The sequence below is a fragment of the Scyliorhinus torazame genome, chromosome 17 (assembly GCF_047496885.1).
Source record: "Scyliorhinus torazame isolate Kashiwa2021f chromosome 17, sScyTor2.1, whole genome shotgun sequence".
In the NCBI taxonomy this organism is placed as follows: domain Eukaryota; kingdom Metazoa; phylum Chordata; class Chondrichthyes; order Carcharhiniformes; family Scyliorhinidae; genus Scyliorhinus; species Scyliorhinus torazame.
In genome coordinates, this window is record NC_092723.1 from 62,994,027 (window position 1) to 63,017,150 (window position 23,124).

The 23,124-nt window shown below is 45.2% G+C and overlaps 2 protein-coding genes across 4 annotated transcripts in view; one reads left to right on the forward strand and one right to left on the reverse strand.

Moving 5' to 3' along the window:
• Positions 1 to 23,124, forward strand: part of LOC140393908 (probable C->U-editing enzyme APOBEC-2) — a 109,836-nt gene that overhangs the window by 45,203 nt on the left and 41,509 nt on the right. The window lies entirely within an intron of this gene.
• On the reverse strand, positions 574 to 21,660 carry LOC140393909 (ADP-ribose glycohydrolase OARD1-like). Of its 3 annotated transcripts, none has more exons than XM_072480530.1 (6): positions 21,482 to 21,660; positions 16,240 to 16,307; positions 15,739 to 15,892; positions 15,279 to 15,337; positions 8,157 to 8,269; positions 574 to 2,486 (listed from the first exon to the last, which is right to left on the reverse strand). In XM_072480530.1, exons 2-6 carry the CDS (start codon positions 16,273 to 16,275, stop codon positions 2,351 to 2,353), a joined length of 498 nt encoding a protein of 165 aa, XP_072336631.1. In that variant the 5' UTR covers positions 16,276 to 16,307; positions 21,482 to 21,660; the 3' UTR covers positions 574 to 2,350. The 3 variants fall into 3 exon arrangements, with proteins under 3 accessions (XP_072336631.1, XP_072336630.1, XP_072336632.1); XM_072480529.1 differs by having other exon boundaries at positions 21,329 to 21,660; XM_072480531.1 differs by lacking the exon at positions 21,482 to 21,660 and adding an exon at positions 20,688 to 20,841.

The window sequence follows — 23,124 nt, forward strand, 5'->3', positions numbered from 1 at the left end:
GACCTTTCTCTTTTCCCTGCCAACCTGAGAATCTTATCTTCCGGCCACACAATCTGGGTTTTACTTGCCATTTTCCCATTTTGACCAGGTGCACTGGTTCAGTCCACGGTCAAAACAACTAAATTGCACAAGCACAGCCTACTCCTGTGTGCACAGAAATTCTGAGGTCTGTCAAGACTTGGGAGTTGCTGATCTCTGTTCTCGAGGAAAAGGTGGGTTGACTTCTGTAACAAGTTACATAAAATCATAGAATCCCTACAGTGCAGGAGGCCATTCAGCCTATTGCGTCTACATTGATCCTCCGAAAGAGCACCCTACCGAGTCTCACTCACCTGCTCCATCCCCGCTACTTAATCTATACATCTCTGGAAACGAAGGGGCAATTTAGCATGGCCAATCCACCTAACCAGCACCTCTTCGGACTGTGGGAGGAAACCCATGCAGAGAAGAGGAGAATGTGCAAACTCCAACAATAAACTCATGTCCCTGACACTGTGAGGCAGCAGTGCTAACCAGTGTGCCACTATCCCATCCATACATATTGTACACAAATCAAAATCTAAACTGCAGCAATTGAGTTTGTTAACTTTTAATATTGAAAAGAGTAAAAAAATTTCAGCAAAGGGCAGTTCCGTAAACTGTTTACAAAAAGAAACTTAATTCAAATGTTGAGAAAAGCTCAATAACCTGAGGCATTAAGTACAAAAGAGCATGTTAACTACATACTTCACAAATGCAAGATTTTCCAAATGAACAAACTGGAGTCTGCGTCAAAAATGGAAAAGGCATAATTTTGAAATAAAGAATTCTTGATAACACAATTTAATTAACAGGCTGCAGAAAAATTGGCACTTCTGACTTATTAAAAGATGAATTTCCCCCATAATGAAGTTAAAACCCAGGGTGGAATCTTCTGCTCTCTCCAGTCGTGTATTTGGATCGTGTATTTGGAGGCATGGAGGGCAATTAATCAGGCAGTTAATGGCGGGGGGGGGGGGGGGAAATGTGGGTGAGCACCATGCTGCCTTTGCCAAAATTAAGTCCAGGCGAGAAGGCCTGTGGTCGGTCTTTCCTCCTCCACCATCATTGAGGCCGTTACGTGGGAAATCAATGACGATTTAATAATAATCTTTATTATTGCCGCAAGTAGGCTTACATTAACACTGCAATGAAGTTACTGTGAAAAGCTCCTAGTCCCCACACTCCGGCGCCTGTTCGGGTACACTGAGGGAGAATTCAGAATGTCCAATTGACCTAACAGCATGTCTTTCGGGACTTGCAAGTGGAAACCTGTGTGCCCGGAGGAAACCCACGCAGACACGGGGAGAACGTGCAGACTCCGCACAGACAGTGTCCCAAGCCGGGAATCAAACCTGGGTCCATGGCGCTGTGAAGCAACAGTGCTAACCACTCTGCTACAAATCAGGATTTCATCCTATTGCCACCAGTATTAACCTAGCGATGGGTGGGCCTAATGCCATGGGGGGGGGGGGGGGGAGAGGAGAGAGAGCGAGCATGACATGCAAATCTGTGGGCTTTTTGTGGCCTGCTGAGACGAGGAACCCTCGTTCAAATTTGGATCAAGGGGCCCAGCATCAGAAGTGGGGAGGGAGTGGTGGCGCTGAGATCGACAATCTGCCCTTGCTGCTGGGCCCCCTATCGCATGGCCCCTATCCAGTGAAACACTTCCTGCCATCACATACCTAGGTCCCTCTTCAAGCCTGGACTTCTGGTAGCTGTCATTCAGGCAGCAGCCATCACCTCCCCAGTGATTTTTTTTTAAATTAAGGGGCAATTTAACATGGCCAATCTACCTCGCCAGCACATCTTTTGGGTTGTGGGGGCAAAACCCACGCAGACACGGGGAGAATGTGCAAACTCCACACGGACAATGACCCAGAGCTGGGATCGAACACGAGACCTCGGCGCCGTGAGGCAGCAGGGCTAACCCACTGTGCCACCATGCTGCCCTACCTCCCCAGTGATGCTGCTGAGCAAAGAGCTGTAGGCCTCTGAATGCCTGGCAGATCTCAGTGGGCGGGATATCCCACTCATGGGGTCCTATTCCTGGAGAAGGCCCATGAGTGGCTTCTCAATTGCTCGATGGGATCATGCTTCGGCAGGTCCTTCCCAAAGGAGGCAACATAAGTCTCTCGCCAGCTCTCCAGCCAGATGAGCCCCTTATCGCTTCCACAAGATTTTGCCCCCAGTGTTATACAATATTTACAAGTAAATTCATTTGAGCTGGCAGTTAAGATTTTTCAGAAATAATTATTTGGAAGCCAAAGTTCTTTCAAAGGTAAGAATCCAATAAGTCCTCCCTCACAAGCTGTTTGGATAGAAAGTTGCATCATTTAGTGTGGGAGATAAACTTAGTAGGTGTTTCCAGAGAGTACACTGTGATTTCAATATTAGTGCCCTTAAAGACTTCTTGAATTCTTGCAGAAACTATGCTCCAGTTCAGTTTGTCCAGTCCACATCCGATCCTGCAGAGAAAACAATAATGCCCCTTAGTTGGACCAGCAATCCAGAGACCCAGGTAATGCTCTGGGGCCCTGGGTTCGAATTCCACCCCAACAGATAGTAAAATTTGAATTCAATTAAAATCTGGAATTAAAAGTCTAACCATGAAACCAATGTTGATCGTCATAAAAACCCATCTAGTTCACTAATATCCTTTAGGGAAGGAAATGTGCTGTCCTTACCTGGTCTGTGACTCCAGATCCACAGCAATGTGGTTGACTCTTAAATGCCCTCTGAAATGGCTTAGAAAGGGTAATTAGGGATGGGCAATAAATGCTGGCGCAGCCAGCGACGCCACATCCCTGAATGAATACAAACAAATGCAATGCATTCCATCCAGGTCCTCTGGTAAGACAGAATCCTAAAGTCTAGAACTTCATTTGAAGCCTACATGTGACAATAAGCGATTTATTTCATTTCATTTCATTTCACTTAACACTAAAGGACTAAAGAGATAGGAGCAGGAATAGACAATACATCCCCTCAAGTCTGCTCTGCCATTTAATATGATCATGACTGATCAATTTCCCACCCGCTCCGCATATCTCTTGATTCTCTCAATGATGGAGCATTCATTTTTAAAAAAATTTAGAGTAGCCAATTCATTTTTATAATTAAGGGGCAATTTAGCTTGGCCAATTCAACTATCCTGCACATCTTTGGGTTGTGGGGGCGAAACCCATGCAACGGTGAGAATGTGCAAACTCCCCACGGACAGTGACCTAGAGCCGGGATCGAACCTGGGACCTCGGCGCCGTGAGGCAGCAGTGCTACCCACTGTGCCACCATGCTGCCCAATGATGGAACATTCATAACCTTCTGGGGTAGCAAATTACAAAGATTGCCAATCCTCTGAAGTGTATTCTCATCTTAGTTCTAAACGATTGAACTCTTACCCTGTGACTGGATCCATGATTTTACCCAGCTAGAGCAGCAACCTCTCAAAAATACCTGAGGGGCCACGCATAAGGAGGTCATGTGTTGCAGTGGGTAGCATTCCTGTCTCTGAGCCAGAAGCTTTGGGTTTGAGTCTCATAGAATTATAGAATCCCTACAGTGCAGGAGGCCATTCAGCCCATAGAGTCTGCACCGACTCTCCGAAAGAGCACCCCACCCAGACCCACTCCCCCACCCTATCCCTGGAACCCCGCCTAAACTTTTGGACACTAAGGGGCAATTTAGCATGGCCAATCCACCTAACCAGCACATCTTTGGACTGTGGGAGGAAACCGGAGCACCTGGAGGAGGCCCACACAGACATGGGGAGAAAGTGCAAACTCCACAAAGACAGTCACCCAAGGCCGGAATTGAAGCCAGGTCCCTGGCGCTATGAAGCAACAGTGCTAACCACTGTGCCGCCCCAAAACCTAGTGGCCAGAACCTGATGGCCAAGGAAGGTGTGGTCATAATGTGGCCAAACAGGTGGAGTATCAACCGACACGCCAATGGGGGCAGTAAGTGTGGGAGCAGACCCCTGGTTAGCCATGCTTGATGTGAATGGTGCCCCTCAAGCTATAAGCCTCTGCTGACAGACTAATGACCTGTTCCAGGAAAAACCCTCACAATGGGAACAGATGAAAGTCTGCCTTGTGCACCACTAGATGGGGAAGAGAAAGAATGGGTGGAGGTATGTGGTGGCCTGGAGAATATGTGTAAGGGGTAAGGGCTGGAGGACCTTTTAAACATCCCACCTTGGCACTCGCGTGGCTGCCTCCAAACTTCTGCCCCGGGTCAACTGACCCAACATCAGCCCACACCCACCCCTGGCAATGAAGATCACGCCTTTGTGGGCACTTTCTCCCGAGATGGGTAGGCTGAGCTAGGAATTCTCCCGCTTCAAGGTTGAAAATCCATGAGTCCTCATCGTGTGTATTCATCTTTTGGGTGGAACCTTAGTCTGACAAATCCAATTCTACTGGCTTCCTTTTATCCACCCGACTAGTTATGTCCTCAAAAATCCAAACATTTGCCAAACACAATTTTCCTTTCATAAAACCGTTTTCTCTCTCCTTTTCATGGAATTTACAGTGCAGAAGTAGGCCATTCGGCCCATCGAGTCTGCACCAGCTCTTGGAAAGAGCACCCTACCCAAGGTCAACACCTCCACCCTATCCCCATAACCCAGTAACCCCACCCAACACTAAGGGCAATTTTGGACACTAAGGGCAATTATCATGCCCAATCCACCTAACCTGCACATCTTTGGACTGTGGGAGGAAAACAGAGCACCCGGAGGAAACTCACGCACACAGGGGAGGATGTGCAGACTCCGCACAGACAGTGACCCAAGCCGGAATCGAACCTGGGACCCTGGAGCTGTGAAGCAATTGTGCTATCCACAATGCTACCGTGCTGCCCTTTTGTTGGAAAGCAGTGTTGCATTTGCTAATATCCAAGCTGCTGGGACTTTTCTGGAATCTAGAGAATTTTGGATAATCTTAATAATAATAATGATCTTTATTGTCACAAGTAGGCTTACATTGCAATCAAGTTACTGTGAAAAGCCCCTCGTCACCACATTCCGGCGCCTGTTCGGGTACACGGAGGGAGAATTCAGAATGTCCAAATTACCTAACAACACATCTTTCGAGACTAGTGGGAGTAAACCGGAGCACCCGGATGAAACCCACACACACACGAGGAGATCGTGCAAACTCCGCACAGACAGTGACCCAGCCAGGAATCAAACCTGGGACCTGGCGAATCATCCATCCATCATCTCTGCAGCTACTTCTTTTAGAACTCTAGGATATAGGCCATCAAATTGAGGGGATTTGTAAGTTTCTCCAATAACCTTTCCTCTGCTAATAATAAATAATTTAAGCTTTTGTGTTCCTTAGTTGCCCTCTATTTTTGGTATATAATTGATATCACAGTATTGCAATAGTGCATAAGGAGGCCATTTGGCTCATCATGTCGACACCAGCTCTCCAAATGAGCTTTTGTGCCGCTCCCCTGACTTTTCCCTGTACCCCTGAAAATTGTTCCTGTTCAAATAATCATCTAATGCCCTCTGGAATACCTCAATTGAACCTACTACCTATCACTTGCTTGCAGTGCATTCCAGAATCAGTATCTTCTACTGCGAAGACCGACATATCTGTTCAATGCTGCTGCTATTTCCTCATTCCCATGATAATTTCTGCTGTCTCTGCTTCTAAGGAACCAACTAATCTCCCTTTCATATACTTGTAAAATATTTAATCTGTTTTTATATTCCTGCTTAGTGTACTCGCATTTTACATTTCTCTTTTTCTCAATCTTTTGATCTCCCTTTTCTGGTTTCTAAAACTCTCTCAATCATCAGGCTGACTACTATTATGTGCAACATTATAAGCTAATTTTAATCTAATATAATGCTCAACTTCCCTAGTAAGCCACAAATCATTTTGCGGAGTATTTTTTAATTACATATATTTTTATGCACATTTGAATTGTTTCTTTAAATGTTTCCCTCTGTTTATTTATCACCACACCTTTTAGCCAATCAACTGTAGCCAGCTCTCCTCACTTATATATGTCATTGGCTTTGTTTAAATGTAAGATTCTGGTTTTGGACCGGATAAGGTCTCTCTCAAGCTTAATTTAGAAGTTCATTGCATTATGATCAAATTTCCCAGCGGATCTGTAACCATGAGATTACTAAGTAAATCTATTTTAATTTATTAAACCTAGTTAGTTCCAGAATTTATTGTTCCCGGAAACTGTTGTAGAAACATTCTACAAACTCACTGTGCAGACCACCTTTGCTAATTTGATTTGTCCAGCCCAAATGAAGCTTAAAGACCCTCATAATTAATGCACTATCTTTGCTCAAAGTATTTCTTGCTTGATGCCCTGTTAAAAAGGGCCAATAAATGACTCCCACCCGACACTAGTTATTTTTAATAACTATCCAAACTGATTCCACTTCTTGAACTTCTGAGCCAAGGTAATTTCTCATGACTATTCTTACATCATCCTTTACTATCAAGGCTTCTCCTCCTCCTTTTATATTCTGTCTGTCTTTTTAAAACGGTGTATACCCTGGAATATTTATTTTTCAACTTGGTCACTTCGTACCTTGAGCCGAATTCTCCCACCTGAAGCTAAGCTCCAGGACAAGAAACGTTTCTGTTGCGGAAGGTGATGGGAAACCACACCATATCTTTTGGGCCTGACGTAATTAATTATGCATCCGGGGGTTCAGCATTATCTTCTGCAGCAGGGTGGGTTTGATAGCGTATGTCCTGCTGTCATATCTGGCTGTCAGATATAAAAGGTGCCCATTGTGACTGACCCCATGCTAAAGGAAGAAGATGGGACCTCCGCGATGACACTGAAGCTGGAAGATCCACCGGATGGTTCAGGAGGTAGGACCGCTACCACTTTGCCAACCTCTGAGGGATTTACGCCAGCCTCAGAGGGATTCCCAACCCGACATGGCAGGGAGTAGCATCGGAAGATCCTGCTGTCATGTCACACGGAGGTGGACGGCACGGTGGTTAGCACTGCTGCCCCACAGCGCCAGGGACTAGGGTTCAGTTGCAGCCTTGGGTCACTGTCTCTGTGGAGTTTGCACATTCTCCCCGTGTCTTTGTGGATTTCCTCCCACAGTCAAAAGATGTGCAGGTTAGGTGGACTGGCTATGCTAAATTTCCCCTTAGTGTCCAAGGATGTGTAGGTTAGGTTAAGAGGTTATTAGGATAGGGAAGCGGGTTTGGGTGGAGTATTCTTTCAGAGGGTCGGTGCAGACTCGATGGGCTGAATGGCCTCCTTCTGCACCGTAGGGATTCAATCATTCTATGAAACTGATTTTTGCGCCTCCATTGAGTTCTTCTTCCTCCGTCCGCCATTGATCTCACCAGTGGGGGCATGGGAGAATTCTGCCCCATGTATCTGTAACAACAACTGGATCTAAACTATTTAGCTCTATTTGTGACACTAGTTTACCTATCTTATCACGAATGCCTTATGCAGATTAAGAGTCTTTTTTTTTACTATTCTTTACATGGACCTTATTCACTGATGAACTATTACTGGTAAACTCCCTGACAATCCTCTGCTCGTCTTTACCCAAATCCCTACCCTGCTCTATTATTTCTAATTCTTCTGTCACCCGACACTTTCTTTCACTCTACGTTCAAAACCCGATCTTGCAATCTGCACAATTTCTCTCATCTAGCTAGCTGCATCTGGGTTGGTGGTGATACAGATGACATGATGTGATCAGATCAATCTTTCGAGCTTTGGGCCTCAATGGACTGCTTTCGGCCAATATGAACACTGGGGCTGGTTTAGCACACTGGGCTAAATAGCTGGCTTTTAAAGCAGACCAAGGCAGCCCAGCAGCATGGTTCCAATTCCCGTACCAGCCTCCCCGAACAGGTGCCGGAATGTGGCGACTAGGGGCTTTTCACAGTAACTTCATTGAAGCCTACTTGTGACAATAAGCGATTTTCATTTCATTATTGGTCGATGTCTTTGCCCTCTACAAAATTCAGTTAATATGTAAAGATGTTTAGAAGAAGGTGGTGTATATTTTAAGCACCCAGCACGTTTCTTATTTTTTCTGAGGCTCTAAGCCATAACAAATGATAAGACTTGACAAATGGAAAAAATGGGCAAAACAAATGTAAATTTCCTATTTTTACCTGGGCATTGAGATGCATGTGACTCCATTATTCAGGCAATGTCTCTTCATGGCCTCTAGGCTGCTCTGCAGACTGTCATAAGTTGGCTTTTGATAGGCCTTCTTTTTTGTAATCTGCAAATATAAAACCATTCCATATCAACCAGCATTCACAGTTTAATTGTCCTCGTAACTCTCACATAACATGAGGAATGGAATGATGAATGGGTGTTAAATATTTGTCCAGTTGAAAGGCAGAGGTATTCTGAATAATTTGACAGTTACTGGGAATTGCACAAGATTAACATCGATTTGAACACCGTGGTTTTTTTGTATTTTTGAAATTGCAAGTCATAACCAAAGTAAGATTAAATGAGACAAATATAATGCCTTCAACAGAACGTTTATGCCACAGGGAAACACAAAGTAGCTTCACATTAATTCTATCCAATAGTGTTTAGAAATGCCACACTGAACTGATTCAGCAATGCTGAACTATGGTGCGAGAACCTCTTAGCAGAAAGTACAGCAAAATGTAGTAAAGCACGTTGTAGTAATGGAAACTTCTTCTTTGGTACGCTGCCACACCCACGACATACAAATAGTGTGGCAAAGCATTTTTTTAGGGTCATGTCATGGCTTTAGGACTTAATGCTATTGGCCAATGTTTATCCCTCAACCAACATCAATAACACATGTTTAAAGTAAAATACTGATGATGGTGGAAGTCTGATATAAAGACAGAAAAGGCTGGATATACTCTGCAGGTCAGGAAGCATCTGTAGAGAAAAGAACAGTTCACATTTCAGGCCAATGACCTGAACTATTAAGTATTTCCAGCATCTTTGTTTTTATTTTAGATTATTGCCATTATCACTCACTGCAATTTGTGGGACCGTGTTGTGTGCAAATTGCTATTGCTTTTCCCAGAACAGTAACTACAATTCAAAAAGTATTCAATTGCGCTGAAAGGTACTATATAGATCCAAGACCTTCTTCTTTGCGATGAATGTAAGAAATTATCATATTTTTGTAGTAATGTTATTAAAACCGGGGCTAAGATGCATACTGTATGAATGCTAGCGCAGTGATTAAGGTGTCGTAAAGTGAGGTAATGTTTGATTTTCAGGTGAAGTGTTCTGCTAATAGAACATAGAACATACAGTGCAAAAGGAGGCCATTTGGCACATCGAGTCTGCAACGACCCACTTAAACCCTCACTTCCACCCTATTCCCCCTAACCCAATAATCTGTCCTAACCTTTTTGGACACTAAGGGCAATTTATCATGGCCAAACCACTTAACCTGCTCGTCTTTGGACTGTGGGAGGAAACCGGAGCACCCGGAGGAACCCCACGCAGACATGGGGAGAACGTGCAGACTTTGCACAGACAGTGACCCAGCAGGGAATCGAACCTGGGAGCCTGGCGCTGTGAAGCCACAGTGCCAACTACTATGCTACCGTGCTGACCTCGAGAATCATTTATTTTCTTACAGGTAGCTGGCGAATGGAATATCGTTTAGGTTTGAAGGGCTCTGGGGGTGTAGGTAATTTATGAGAGATATTGGGCTGGATTCTCCATTATTGAGACTATGTCCCCACGCCGGCGTCAAAACCGTGGAGTTTTACTCCTGGAAAAAAGTGAGACGAATTCATAGCCCTGCAGGGGGCTAGCAGGGACCCGGAGTGAATCTCGCATCTTTTGCTGCAGATACGGGCCCCCGCACCTGGGGTCAGAGGCCGCGCATGCACACGGCAGCAACCTCCAGCGGTTGCGCCGTGCTCCATGGCGGACTTGGACCGCGGAGCTGGACCCAAAAAAGAGACCCCCCCTGATCGGTCACGCGCCCGACCCTCAAGCCCCACACAAGCACTCCCCGGCTGCCTGTAAGGCCCCCCCGCTGGCCTCCGATCGTCCCGGCCCCGACCGGGGCAGCTGCCCCGATTGAGTCTGCAGCTGCCACACGAGTATCCCAACCGGTAATACCAGATTAGTTCCACTCTGTCGGGAGCTTGGCCGGTTGGGGGGCGAAGAATGCCGGAGCGGGCCTCTGGCAATGGCCCCCGGCGGCGTACTCCCCCGGTGCCCGGAAAATCACCGGATCGGCGCCGGGCCCGGTTTCGGGGTCAAACTGAATTCTCCGCCCCGGCCGCGATTGCGGTGCGGGGTGCGGAGAATCCAGCCCATTGTGTTTGGCTCTGGCTGAACAAGTCAAGGGACATATTGTAAGAAGAGCCAAAAGAATGCCTTATTCTTTGGGTATAGGTGATGTAGTTAACTGTCTGAAGAGTCAGTCGATCCTAGAACTCTAATCTGTACAGAAGTGTTTCAATTTGGTCCTGAAAAGGTTCCCTCTGCACAGAGAATAGCAAATAAAACTTGGATTTTAAAATTTATTCATGAGTGGTATTTAATATATATATTGGTTTGCTTAATTGGAATATAGTGGAAGGTTTAGGAAGTGAATGTTTTTTCTTTTACTTAAGAACTATTGTAACTGTTAACTATAAAGCTATTTCTTTATTGCTAACATGGTTAATTCTGTGATTAAAGTTTGTTTTAACATTAAAGATACCAATTGGTCAGTGTTATCACTCCTGTGGTACTGTAACACTTCCTAACAGTTTTACAAATTGAAAATAGTTAGGTTCTCATTCGAGATCCGAACAAATCTGAGGGTTCTTTGTGGGGTTTAAAAAGTGTAATTTCTTGCTTGGCTTGGGATTATTGAACTTAAGGACAGTGAGTACGAAAAGCTGCTGTTTTCAGGTGTTGATACTCTGTCAGTTTAATAGAGTGGCTTGTAAAATGGCTCTTTCAGAGGTTATAAGTTTCTGGGTGTTGAAGAAATAACCCTGGATGTTTACAAAAGGTGCTTAAAAAAATATTTTTGGAATTGGTGGCCAGTTGCAGTTACATTTACCTGCAGGGGTGAGGAAAGTAGAGGTAATTAAAGCGATAGCTCAGCATTTCAATTTGGAAAAGATGTCAAGAGACACAGCCTGCGCTACGGCAATATTCATTGCATTAGCCAAAATCCAGTTGCAAATTAAACAATCACAACATGCTAAAGAAATGATACAGCTGGAATTAGAAGCGAAAGACATGGAGTGAAAGACAATGGCAGAAGCAAAGGAAAAAGAGAGGGCAGAGAGAAAAAAAGAGAAAGAAAATGAGAGGCAATGGCAAGAGAAAAGAATAAAGAGAGAAAATTTGAACTTCAGAAAATAGGCTTGAAGGAGAGAGAGTTGGAAAGGCATAGAGCATATCAACTTAAAAGGTTGGAGTTAAAGGCAGAAATTAATGAAAGTCCAGATGGAGGAGTAACCCTTCCTAGTCCAAATATTTAGGTTTTTTAAAAAAACTTAAAAGACACCAATTGGTCAGTGTTATCACTCCTGTGGTGCAGTAACATTTCCTCACAATAGTTGGGTTCTGGTTTGGGATCTCAACATCTTTTACTCTCAGTATATTTTCTTTATTCATTTATGGAATGTGGGCGTCGCTGGCAAGGCTAGCATTGTCCATCCCTAGTTGCCCTTGAGAAGGTGGTGGTGAGCTGCCTTCTTGAACTGTTGCAGTCCCTGGGTGTAGGTACACTCATAGTGCTGCTAGAGAGGGGATTCCATGATTTTGACCCATTATGAATTGTAACAAAATCTTGGCCATGGCATTTGGCGTAACATTTAATCTGAAAATGCAATTGCCTAAAAATCTGCCTTAGTGTGTGAAAGAGTTCAAAATTGATTAGTACCATGTGCAAAATGAGCTGCTCCTTTGTTGTACCCCTCAGGATATCTTCAATGACTGTTCAGACCCAAACACTATGCTTCTACCCAACTGGTAATTACAGCATTTCTACACACAGTAGTGAGCAACTCAACAGCATGGAACTATCATCCATCAACAATACACAAAAAACCCCAAAGCTGCCCATTGATAATCGTGCTAGCCTGGTCCAGATGGTGGATTTATTTTTTAAACAAAGGATGTGAGCAGGATAAATTTAACTAATAGAAAAACAGGCCATTCAGCCCCTCAAACCAATTCCAGCATTCTATTAGATCAGCTGATCTGAAACATAACTCTATTTACTCATCCTTGGTCTACGCCCCCAAAATATCTTAACTGACATATTAACAAATCAGTTTTGAAATTGTCAATTGGACCCAAGCATCAGCTTTTTGGAAGGAAAGAGTATAGTCCAGATTTCAACTATCCTTTGGATATCATTTCTGAACATTCTTTCCTCTTGTTCTGATCTCTCCCAGATTAAATAGTCTCTTCATCTCTAGAAAATATTTACATTCCTCAAAGCAGATCATCCCTTAATCTTCTGTCCTCATGGGAATAAGTTTAGTCTAAGTAACTTATCATGGTTACATTTAGTACTGTCATCATTCTGGTCAATAAACACTGCATACCCTCACAAGGCCAATCTCTCCTTCCTGAGGTTCTGTCCAACTGAAAGCAGTGCCTCGTTTGATCAGGATAGCTCCTGCCCTCCCCTAAGAAGTTCAGATTACTTTGCATGGTGTTTATTGGGGAGAAAAGTAGAAAGAACAGATATATTGTAATTTTAAACAGTTTAATGTACACAAATCTCAGTAAAGTCTATATAAGTCACCCAATATTTGGACATTTAATTGGTAATATGGTAAATGGGAACTAAAGGCTTGCTTATTGGTCAGATCACAAATGCACCATTACTGACTTTAAACAGAAGATTACGCAAAGCATGCTGATGTACAAGTGAGAAACAGATAAGAATCCGAGTTCCTGGAGACTGAAGGTCGATAACAATGTAGTCAAGCCTGGAGTTTGAACCTCTCAAGCTTAATTCAGAACAAATGGGAGTGATTGGTGTGTGTTGTGTAGAGTTTTCTTCTGGTTTAAGAAAAACATGGAGGCGAGATTTTAACATTCATTTACAAACCTTGTACAACAGTGTGTACTATATTTTGAAAACTAAAAACAATTTATCAAATGTTTAATGAAAATAGAAGGGACTGAAAGAACTCAGCAGGTCAGGCAGTATCGGTGGAGAGAAAAACAGAGTTAACAGGAGGAATTTTCCATTCTGGCCAGCTATAGGCAAAAAAAATCTTGTTTTCCGACGGCAGGATAATTTTGATCTCCCGACTTTCAAGACAGGCCGAGCTTCCTAAATATGTCAGGAACCTTATTTGCAAGTTTTGGCATCTCACACATTTGCATTAAGATGTGACCTCACTGGAATTAAGCTTTCGTCCAAATTGAGTTCGCCACCAGCGAAAATTTTGAACATTCAGCTTTACACCTGTATACAAGTGGCATACACCTGGAGAGTGCCACCTCTTCCATGACTTTGAGCTCCACAGAAGTTGATTTCTCCTCCTTGGGCACCTAGCATCACTTCACTCATATCAAATACTGTTAGCAAACGCTGTGACAAGCCTGAACAAGGGAGGCAGACAGACTGGAAGGGTAGGGCTAGCTCCTGGGGAAAGGAGAGCAATGGCAGAACAGGTGATAGCCTGATAGGTGTATTGCTCATTGGGTGGGGAGGACAGAACAGGTGGTTCGGATTACAGGAGGGGGCAGAATCAGGGTGGGCATGGGGACAGTAATAGGTGTTGGGTCTGAGGGGAAGGGAGGGAACGCATGTGGAGATGGATGGTTATAGAGTCCAGGCTAACAGGGAGGGAGGTTAAAGAGTGACAGAGGGGAGAGGAATGTTGATATTGAGTGGTTCAAGGGTGAAGTGGGAAGTTAGTGAGTGATAGGGAAAGGGTAGACGGAGGTGGAATGAGTTTGAAAGGTGATGCATGCCATTTTTCCAAACTGACCTTGACTATGTGGTCAGTCAGTGAGATCCTTTGAGGTTGGAGGAGGGTCCTTTTGATGGGTGAAGTTTAAGGTCAAATTAAGAGGCCACAGAATGTCAAAGATGCTCATTTGTGTTGTCCTCTCTATGGTTAAGCCCGCAATGAAGCAGGTTTGTTCCCAATTCGTGGGTCTTAAACATAGAAATCATAGCAAGGTATGGAGTTGACGTTCATTTTGTGTTATTTACCATCAATTGCAGTCATACAGTCAGGGGTAGGGGTGACGGGAGAGAGGGAGTCAGAATGCCTCCAAGGGGCACAACTAATGGAGGGCAGTCAACGTCAGAAGCGTCTTTGTATGTGCCAAGTTGTGGTTGCTCACAACTGCCTGTTTCTCCAGCACAAGCTACAGGTGCTGGGACTCTGGAGGAATAGCGTAAAGCTTTTGGCCTGAAAAAGTGTCTCTCTGTCCAGCCGCCCTTTAAATATGGCATCAGGACCTTCGACGTCATCAGGTAATGGGGCGGGTGGCTCCCTGCCCGCATCCACCACGAGATTCGCCAAGCTCCTCATGGATGTACATTACTGAGCTGAAAAGCACACAGGTTCACCCACTCCACCGCCTAGCAGGAATCACGCTGACTTTCCCGCCTGTCACTGGGCTTAGGCCTCAAGAGTGGAAAATTTCACCCAATGTTTCAAGTCCAATATGATTCTTGTTCATAACTGAAGAGAGGTAGAAACGTGGTAGCTTTTATGCTGTTGATAAAGCAGGGAGGATCAGGTGCAACACAAGTGAAGGTCAGGGATAAGTTGGAGGGCGGGGAGATTGAATATAAAAGATGTCATGGAACAAGGCAAAGGGAGTGGTAGCAGTAAACAAACAAAGCATTGATCCAGAGTAAATGTTAAAAGCAGAATAAAGGTCAGCTCTGTCTGAAATCAGAAACACAAGAGCAAGATACAGACTGGCACTTGGGAGGAGGGGATGCAGGGGAAGAAAATGGAGGACAGAGTTCATGCTTTGAAGCTGCTGGGTCCAGACAGCTGCAAAATGTCTAATCAGACGATGAAATGCAGTTGCTCTAGCTGGTGTTAGGCTTCACTGGAACATTTAGCAGGCCAAGAATAGAAATGTGAGCGCGAGAGCAAGATGGTGAACTGAAATGGCAAGTAACTGCAAAGTCTGGGTCATCCTTGTGGACCAAACAGAGGTGTTCCTCAAAGTCATCACCCAATCGGTGTTTGGTCCCTCCCAGTGTCAAGGAGACATTTAATTTTAAATTCAAATTAATTATTCCAGTGCTCAGGTGATTAAAATATTTTCTTCATTACCAAGTAGTAAATGTATCTTTGCTTTCTCTTCAACACTGCCACATCCCCAGTCTTTTTTTCTGTGAAGAAAATCACACATTAAATAATGGTCATTTTAGTAAGCACTAAATGCTTTGCATAGATGTTACAAGTAGACGCTTAAGAGGGGATCGATTGGGACATTTTGGATTACGTTAATAAGTGAAAATGGATTTGGAGGAGGCAAAAAAATCAGATTAAAGGTCCATCTGATTCAATTACAGAAACAACAAAACTGTTTTATTATCTGAACATTCTGTATATTCCAATCATATGCATATGTTAATACTGGAGAACGGAGCATGCATCCACTTCTGAAAGAATTTGAACTATCTTTTAATTTAAGAATTTGGGATGGAGCTAAAACCTTTGACAAACCAACATACTAATTTCAATGACAGAAATTAATTCAATTTTATTTATTCAACAAGAAATATCTTACTCTGATTCAGCAGCTCCGTGACTGATTGAAACCTCTTCCTGAATAAAACCGCTATCCCTGCCCCCATACGACAGTCTTCACTGATGCAGTGGGCCAGTGCATCCTGCTCTGGACAGTTGAACAGATCACCGGTCACATAATGGATCCCAAAGCTCTGGAATAGTTAATGACGAGATGTTGTTATTTGTTACAAAACTTGGAACATTTTCCTGTACACGATTAGCTCCAATCATCCCCCCCAACCCCCCGCCAACCAGGATACAGTGTGTCTACCTAAGGAACAGAGTAAAGTTTTTCTGCAGGTTAGAGTACAAGTTGCCTAGAAAATACTGCTTAGTTAATGTTGCTTATAGTTTGTTACAGTAAAAGTCTTGAATATTGTCAGGCAATACGTTGATCACTAGGAAAACAAATTGCTTTTGAAAAGTTATCGCTCTCTGCTGATATCGTAACACAAAAAAAACATGCTATACTCTTGCTCAGTGACAGTCACATACTTACATTTCCCTCTAGTGGTCTGTCTATAGAACATGCCATTTTGTTAATTTCAATTCCTTTTGTGCTTCTACCTGTTAAACAGAACAAAATGAATGTACTTTTAACTACAACATTCTCCTCCATCCATTACCACCTTGTAACAATGGTTTTCTGTAATTTATACACCCCCCCCCCCCCCCCACCTCCCTGTAATCAGCTACAAGGGTAAAATGTTCTTCTCAGGTTCATCACTCCACTAGTTTGACAGTGTCTTCAGCTACCTAGGACCCAAGCTCTGAAGTTTCTTCCCTAAACCTCCTCCTTTAGGAAGCTACTAAAATACCTGATGTAGCCATCTGGGATGGCCACTTACAAAGGGAACCATGGCTACTTACAAAGGGAAGTATGGCCACTTACAAAGGGAAGTATGGCCACTTACAAAGGGAAGTATCGCCACTTACAAAGGGAAGTATGGCCACTTACAAAGGGAAGTATGGCCACTTACAAAGAATCACAGGAAATATGGCCAATGCAGGATCCAGACGAACTCAGAGCTTAAGTGTATATTTGCCACTAGATAACCAGACACTATCGAAACCCCCCCAGCCGATTTGCATTCTAATGGCCCATTTCCCCAGGACAAAAGACTTTTACTCAGGTATCAGATACAGACGCATCGGCGCCACTCCCTTCACCCAGGAAGCCCAAACAGCCAAGGTTAATGACCGCTCAGGACACGCCCAGCCATCAAGGCACCTACCCCTTTATTGGCTAAAATCAAAGGCAGTAATCGAAGCCTGCCGAATGATTGGGTCCAAAGCTAAGTACCGCCCAAAAGAGCGCAAAACCCCCGAAGGATAAAAAGAGACACTGCCATGTGTTCAGTCTCTTTTGGACCCGGCGCACCGGCACTCTCTTGGCCTGGCCTACGCCTGATGCCAATTGCAGCATCAAGATCAACGACCGCTACCAAAACAGATGAGCCCAGCAGAAACTAAGTCACTTCTTCAGACCCAGCCACGCCAGATCCGAACAAAGGCCTTGTTTCTCTGCATAAAGCCTGAAGTTAAGCACAAGTTGTTGTCGTGTTAGGTATATTTTAGCTCATAGTGTTTTATGTTGCATGTCGGAGTAATTCTTGTGTATAAATAAACTATTATTGAACTTGAACTAACTAACTGGTTGTTGGGTCTTTGATCGATATCCGGTTAAACCTTGTGGTGGTATCATCTGATACCTGTCGACTCTGAAAGCAATATCCTCATTAATAACGGTTAGATTAATATCTGAATAAAGTAGATACCCCAAACTTTTACCCCAAACTTGGCAACACTACCTCTTTGACCAAATTAGTGGTCACCTTTCCTAATACCTCATGTGATGCCCTGATTTGTCCAATTTATGTTCCCGTGAACTGCCTTGGGATATTTTACTATGTTAAAGATGCCATATAAATGCAGGTTGCTGTACACTTGTGCCTGATGAGATCTCCTCTTTGCCGTCTCTCATGTGGGGAAGAGCACATTTGCTCGGACTTCTTCACACAAACAGGTTACATTGGAAACTTCAGAATAAAGAATCGCAAATGGAAAGCTTCCCTACATCTGTGAAAAAGACATTGGCACATTGACCGACCTGCGTCCCTTGCAAAAGGCACATTTTAGATCTTAGGCAAATAGAGCTGTGAATTTAACATACAGCATGTGCCCACAAGCAGCATGATCACATAAACAGCAGGGCTGAGATGCTTTTATGCTTTAGTGGTATTGATTGAGGAGTAAACACTGAGAAAGATAAAAGCTGGAATTTTCTGGTCATTGGGATTCTCTTTCCTTGCACACGGTAGTGCACCCCCACCCGCAGGTTTCCCGGCAGCATGGGATGGATTCTACGGGAAATTCCATTGACAAGCAGCGGGAAGAGAGAATCCCTCCGCCAGCGAACAGTGCACTGCCGAGAAACACGCGGCTGGGGGATGTAGAATTCCGCCCAATATAACTTGTTTGCAATTTTAGCAGAATGACAGGATCTTTTACCGACACAGGCGATCAGTCCAATTTTTTACATCTTGTGCAAATTAATAAGGATTGAGAATTCTCCAAAAACAGAACACTCCTGATGTGCAGCAGGATCGAATGCAGGTTTTGCTGTAGTCTCTTGCATGAGGCTTGAATTCTTCTGACTAAAGGTTCGAGTGCTGCCACTGACTCAAAACTTGACTTCAAAATGAAGGGGTCCAAGCTGGGTGGGGATGGCAGGTCGATGTGGCAATCTAGTATGGTGAAAAGGCGAGTCGTCTGCTTGCCCTTCAGTTGCGAGGGCAGGCAGCGGCAAGGGAAATTGTGCAGGTGAGGGTGGCAGAGGTGGTGATGGAGCTGGAGAAAATAAATGAAGTGTTTGAGGCCTTTTAGCAGAGGTTGTATAGGGCTGAGCCTAAGGGTGAGGAGGCAGATATAGGTTGATTTTTGGACTGGTTGGAGCTTCAGGAGGTGGAGAAGGGGAAGCGGCAGGCACTGGAGGAGCCACTGGGATTGCAGGAGGTAGCGGAGCATATGGGTATGATGCAGTCGGGAGAAAGTGCCGGCGCCACATAGTTTTCTGGCGACATTTTGTAAATAGTTTTCGGCAGAGTTGGCTCCCCACGTTTTGAGCATGTTTAATGAGGCGGTGGAGATGGGGGAGCTGCCGGATACCTTGGCACAAGCATCTATTTCTCTGATTCCAAAAAAGGACAAGGACCCGATGGAGTGTGGGTCTTATAGGCCCATCTCGCTGTTGAATACAGACACGAAAGTATTGGCTAAGTTATTGTCGAGGAGGTTGCGGGGCGAGTGCCAGATGTGGCCTCAAGAGGATCAGACGGGGTTCATGAAGGGATGACAGCTCTCTAGTAATTTTAGGAAGCTATTGAATTTGGTTATGACCCCTTCAGGAGGGGGCCAGTGCCTCTTATGATTGTATATATGGATGAGGAAAAGGCTTTCTACCAGGTGGAGTGGCAGTATTTGAGGTCCTTGGGAGGTTTGGGACAAAGTGCATGACCTGGGTGCAGCTGTTGTAAGTGTCCTCTATGGCGAGTGAGTATAAGAACGAATGAAACAAATTTGGGGTATTTTGGGCTCTATAGGGGGACAAGGCAGGGATGTCCATTGTCACCAATGCTGTTCGCATTGGCGATTGAGCCCTTGTCAATTGATAGCTTCGAATGAGTGGCAGGGAATTGTGAGGGGGAGGTAGAGAGCATGGGGTGCCTTTATATGCTGATGATTTATTGTTGTATATGGTGAATCCACTGAAAAGTATGGGGGGAATGATGTGCTTATTGGAGAGGTTTGAGGCTTTTTCTGGGCATAAATTGAATTTTGGGAAAAGTGAGATCTTCCCGGTAAATGCGGTGGGTCGGAATGCCAATTTGGGGGCCCTGCCGTTTAAGGTCGCTAGGGTTAGACTCCGGTATTTAGGGATTCAGGTAGTGCATGACTGGACCATCATGCATAAGTGGAATTTGACGGGTCTGATAGAGGGGGTTAGGGGGAATTTCAAAAGATGGGACACCCTGACAATAACGGGGAGGGTAAAGGCAGTAAAGATGAACGTGTTGCCAAGGTTCTTGTTTATTTTTCAATCCCTCCCAATTTATCTCCTCAAGGCCTTTTTTCGAAGGGTGGACAAACTGATTTCAGTTTATTTGGGTAGGCAAGAGGCCGAGGTTAGTAGGACCCTATTTCAAATAAGGAGGCGGAAGTGGGGGGCTGGAATTCCCTAACCTGCTTCATTATTAAAATATCTTTAACATCACACAAGAAAATAACCTACGATTACCCCTTAAATAATGCTAACCAATAGAGTGGCACAATAACCCTTAACTGCTATCTTTACTTTCATTCAAGCAACAGAACCATCTCGGATCCCAATTCACTTCTAAATACAGTTACCACTCAGGAATACTTGCCGTACAGGAGATATCTGGATACTCCACTTTGAAAAGAAAAATATTTTGACTGCTTTAAAAGAAGGAGACCTGGCTCTGTCAGAAAAATAAAGAAACTCTGGCTGTATTTCTTCGGAAGCTGCTTCTCAGCAAGTTTAGCTTGCCTTCCTGCCACACCACTAGTGCGCTGATCCCTAACACTTAACTGCTTCAACCCTTGGTTCCTTCCATTAACTACATCATCTTAGTAACTGAACACAATATATCAAATTAACTGCTCCACAGGGAACCCTCTTAATCCAAACAAAAATCCATTAGCCCAAGCTTTTACGATACTTTAATTGTATGTCTGGCTCCTAAAGAAACTAGCTGTCTTGCAAAACCAGGAATTTTAAAAATACCGCTAAGGCAGTCATACACACACTAACTCAGGCCAATTACTACACCAAATATATATAATACAATATATCTAAAATTCCTAAATTCATCACACCAAATACATTAAAAGTTATGCAAACATTCAATTGAAAGACAGACTTACAGTTAGAAAGTACCAGTCACAATCATCAATTCGCCCAAAGTGCATTACTGTCCAGTATAGTGACTTATAATGTGATAATTGAGGAAGAAAGGCATCCTTGGGCCAGAAATTATTTGTGGATTTATTTACATTTTTTAAGTAATTAAGTATCAAGTTCACTTGTGGGGCCGGTTTAGCTCAGTTGGCTGGTTGGTGATGCAGAGCGCCGGCTGAGGTTATTCACGAAGGGCCCGCCTTCTCAACCTTACTCCTCGCCTGAGGTGTGGTGATCCTCAGGTTAAATCGCCACCAATGGGCTCTCCTCTCCCCTCTAAAGGGGAGAGCAGCCTATGGTGATCTGGGACTATACTTTCTTTTACAGCTAAAGTTGCAAAGTTCATTTTTTTTTGCACGTCTTTCCATTCTGGAATGGTAGCATCGGCATTTGTTTGTTTCCTGGTCTATATATTGGGGGATAGGATGTTCACAAATATAAAGAGGCAGTACTTGTGATTACAATCTTGGATATGATCAATAACATGATTTCTGAAATCATGTTCCTGCACTTTGAAAACTAAAGTCCGACAAAAACATACAAATAGTTTCACTGGAAGGGAGCGCCAAACCGTTCTAGTGGCACTGCAGATGTTTAATGTTCTTACCTTCCTCGCCAAAGGTAAAAGGCCCGGTTACCGCGGCAACAGGACCTGTGCTCACAGGGAAACAACCTCCCCGGAGTCCTCAGGCCGCGGTGCCGCACAGCCGGCCTCACGCCACACGCCAACCCGGAAGAGCCGACTGAAGCTGGGCCTCACCTCCTCTCGCTTCCGCCAGGCTTCCACTCTCCTCTCCTCACGCTACCCCGGCCCGGCCCGGGCCTCTCCTCAAGAAGCTGCAGCCTCGGTAACCGGGTCACGTGCCGGGAAGGCTGATGATGGCACAATAAGGGCTAAAACAGTACAGATTTCCCAAAGCAGGTCGGTATTTCTCTGGTGTGCACTACCTGAGGGGTGTGTGGTGGAGGCTAGTTTAATCAATTGGATTATCATCTGAAAAGGAAGACTGTTGTGGAGTGCCTCGTTAGCATCATAGAATTTTCATAGAATTTACAGTGCAGAAGGAGGCCATTCGGCCCACATATAGTATAGTGAATAGTGTTCCCGTCTGTCACACGGGAGACCGGGGTTTCCTGACGGGAAGCTTCGGAGTTGTCCAAAAGCTCCACCGGCAGGTTAGGTGTGTTTTTAGTTGACGCTGCGCCTTAGTTGGTTCAAGCACCTGTTCAGAAAACGGGGCGCGATTCTCCGCTCCCGTGCCGGTTTGGAGAATCGCCTGGAGGGACATTTTTCCCCGCGACGCCGGTCCGACGCCCTCCCGCGATGCACCCAAGCGGCGGGAACGGCCCCGTCGAGTTCTGCGTGGCGCAGGCCGGAGAATCGCCCGGGACACCCAAAATGGCGATTCTCCGCTACACCCACTGTTCTGCCCGGATGGGCCGAGCGGCCTGCCCAGAAAGACGGCTTCCCGCCAGTGCCATCCACACTTGGTTGCTGTAGGCGGGAACAGCGCGGGAACGCTGGGGGGGGGGGGGGGGGGGGGCGAGGGGGGTTCTTTCACCGGGGTTGCACTCAAAAGGGGTCTGGCCCGCGATCGGTGCCCACCGATCGGCGGGCCGGTCTCTCTGAAGGAGGACCTCCTTTCCTCCGCGTCCCGCAAGATCCATCCGACATCTTGCGGGGCGGCCTCGGGGAGGACGGCAACCACGCATGCGCGGGTGACGCCAGTTAGGCGGCAGATGACGCGGCGCCGCTTTTATGTGGCGCCAATGCCCGACGTGCGCTGACTATGCTGCTTTAGCGACTCGCCCCACGAGTTTCTCGCGGGATCGGGGCCGTTTCGCGCCTTCGTGAACCTCGGCGGCGTTCACGACGGCGTGGGCACTTAGTCGCGGGAGCGGAGAATCGCGCCGAGGGATTTTGAATTCTGTCCTCGACATCTTTGTCAATCTCCACCTATCGCTGGCCCCCTGTCCAACCCCACTGCTCCAAGCACCCTGCCCCCACTACAGTATAAATCTGACCCCATTTCCAGTTCTCTCTGGCTTTGACAAAGAGTCATCCAGACTCAAAGCGTTGGCTCTCCTTTCTCTGTCAGACCTGCTGAGATTATCCAGTATTTTCTGTCTTTGTTTCAGATTCCAGCTTCTGCAGTAATTTGCTTTTTATCCTGAATTCTAGCCACACACCACGGTGCCTCTGCCTGTGTGGCTAATGCATGGGAGCAATAGAGAAAACTGCAGAGGAGTAGGTGGGGATGGGTTTAGGCTAGGTACATTGCTCATTCGGAGAGCTGGCCCATACCTGGTGGGCTGATTGGCCTTCTATGCTGTAATCATTGTGTGATTGTGTGCGTGTGTCACATATGTGGACGCACTTTCATTCTGAAGTTGCAGCATTTT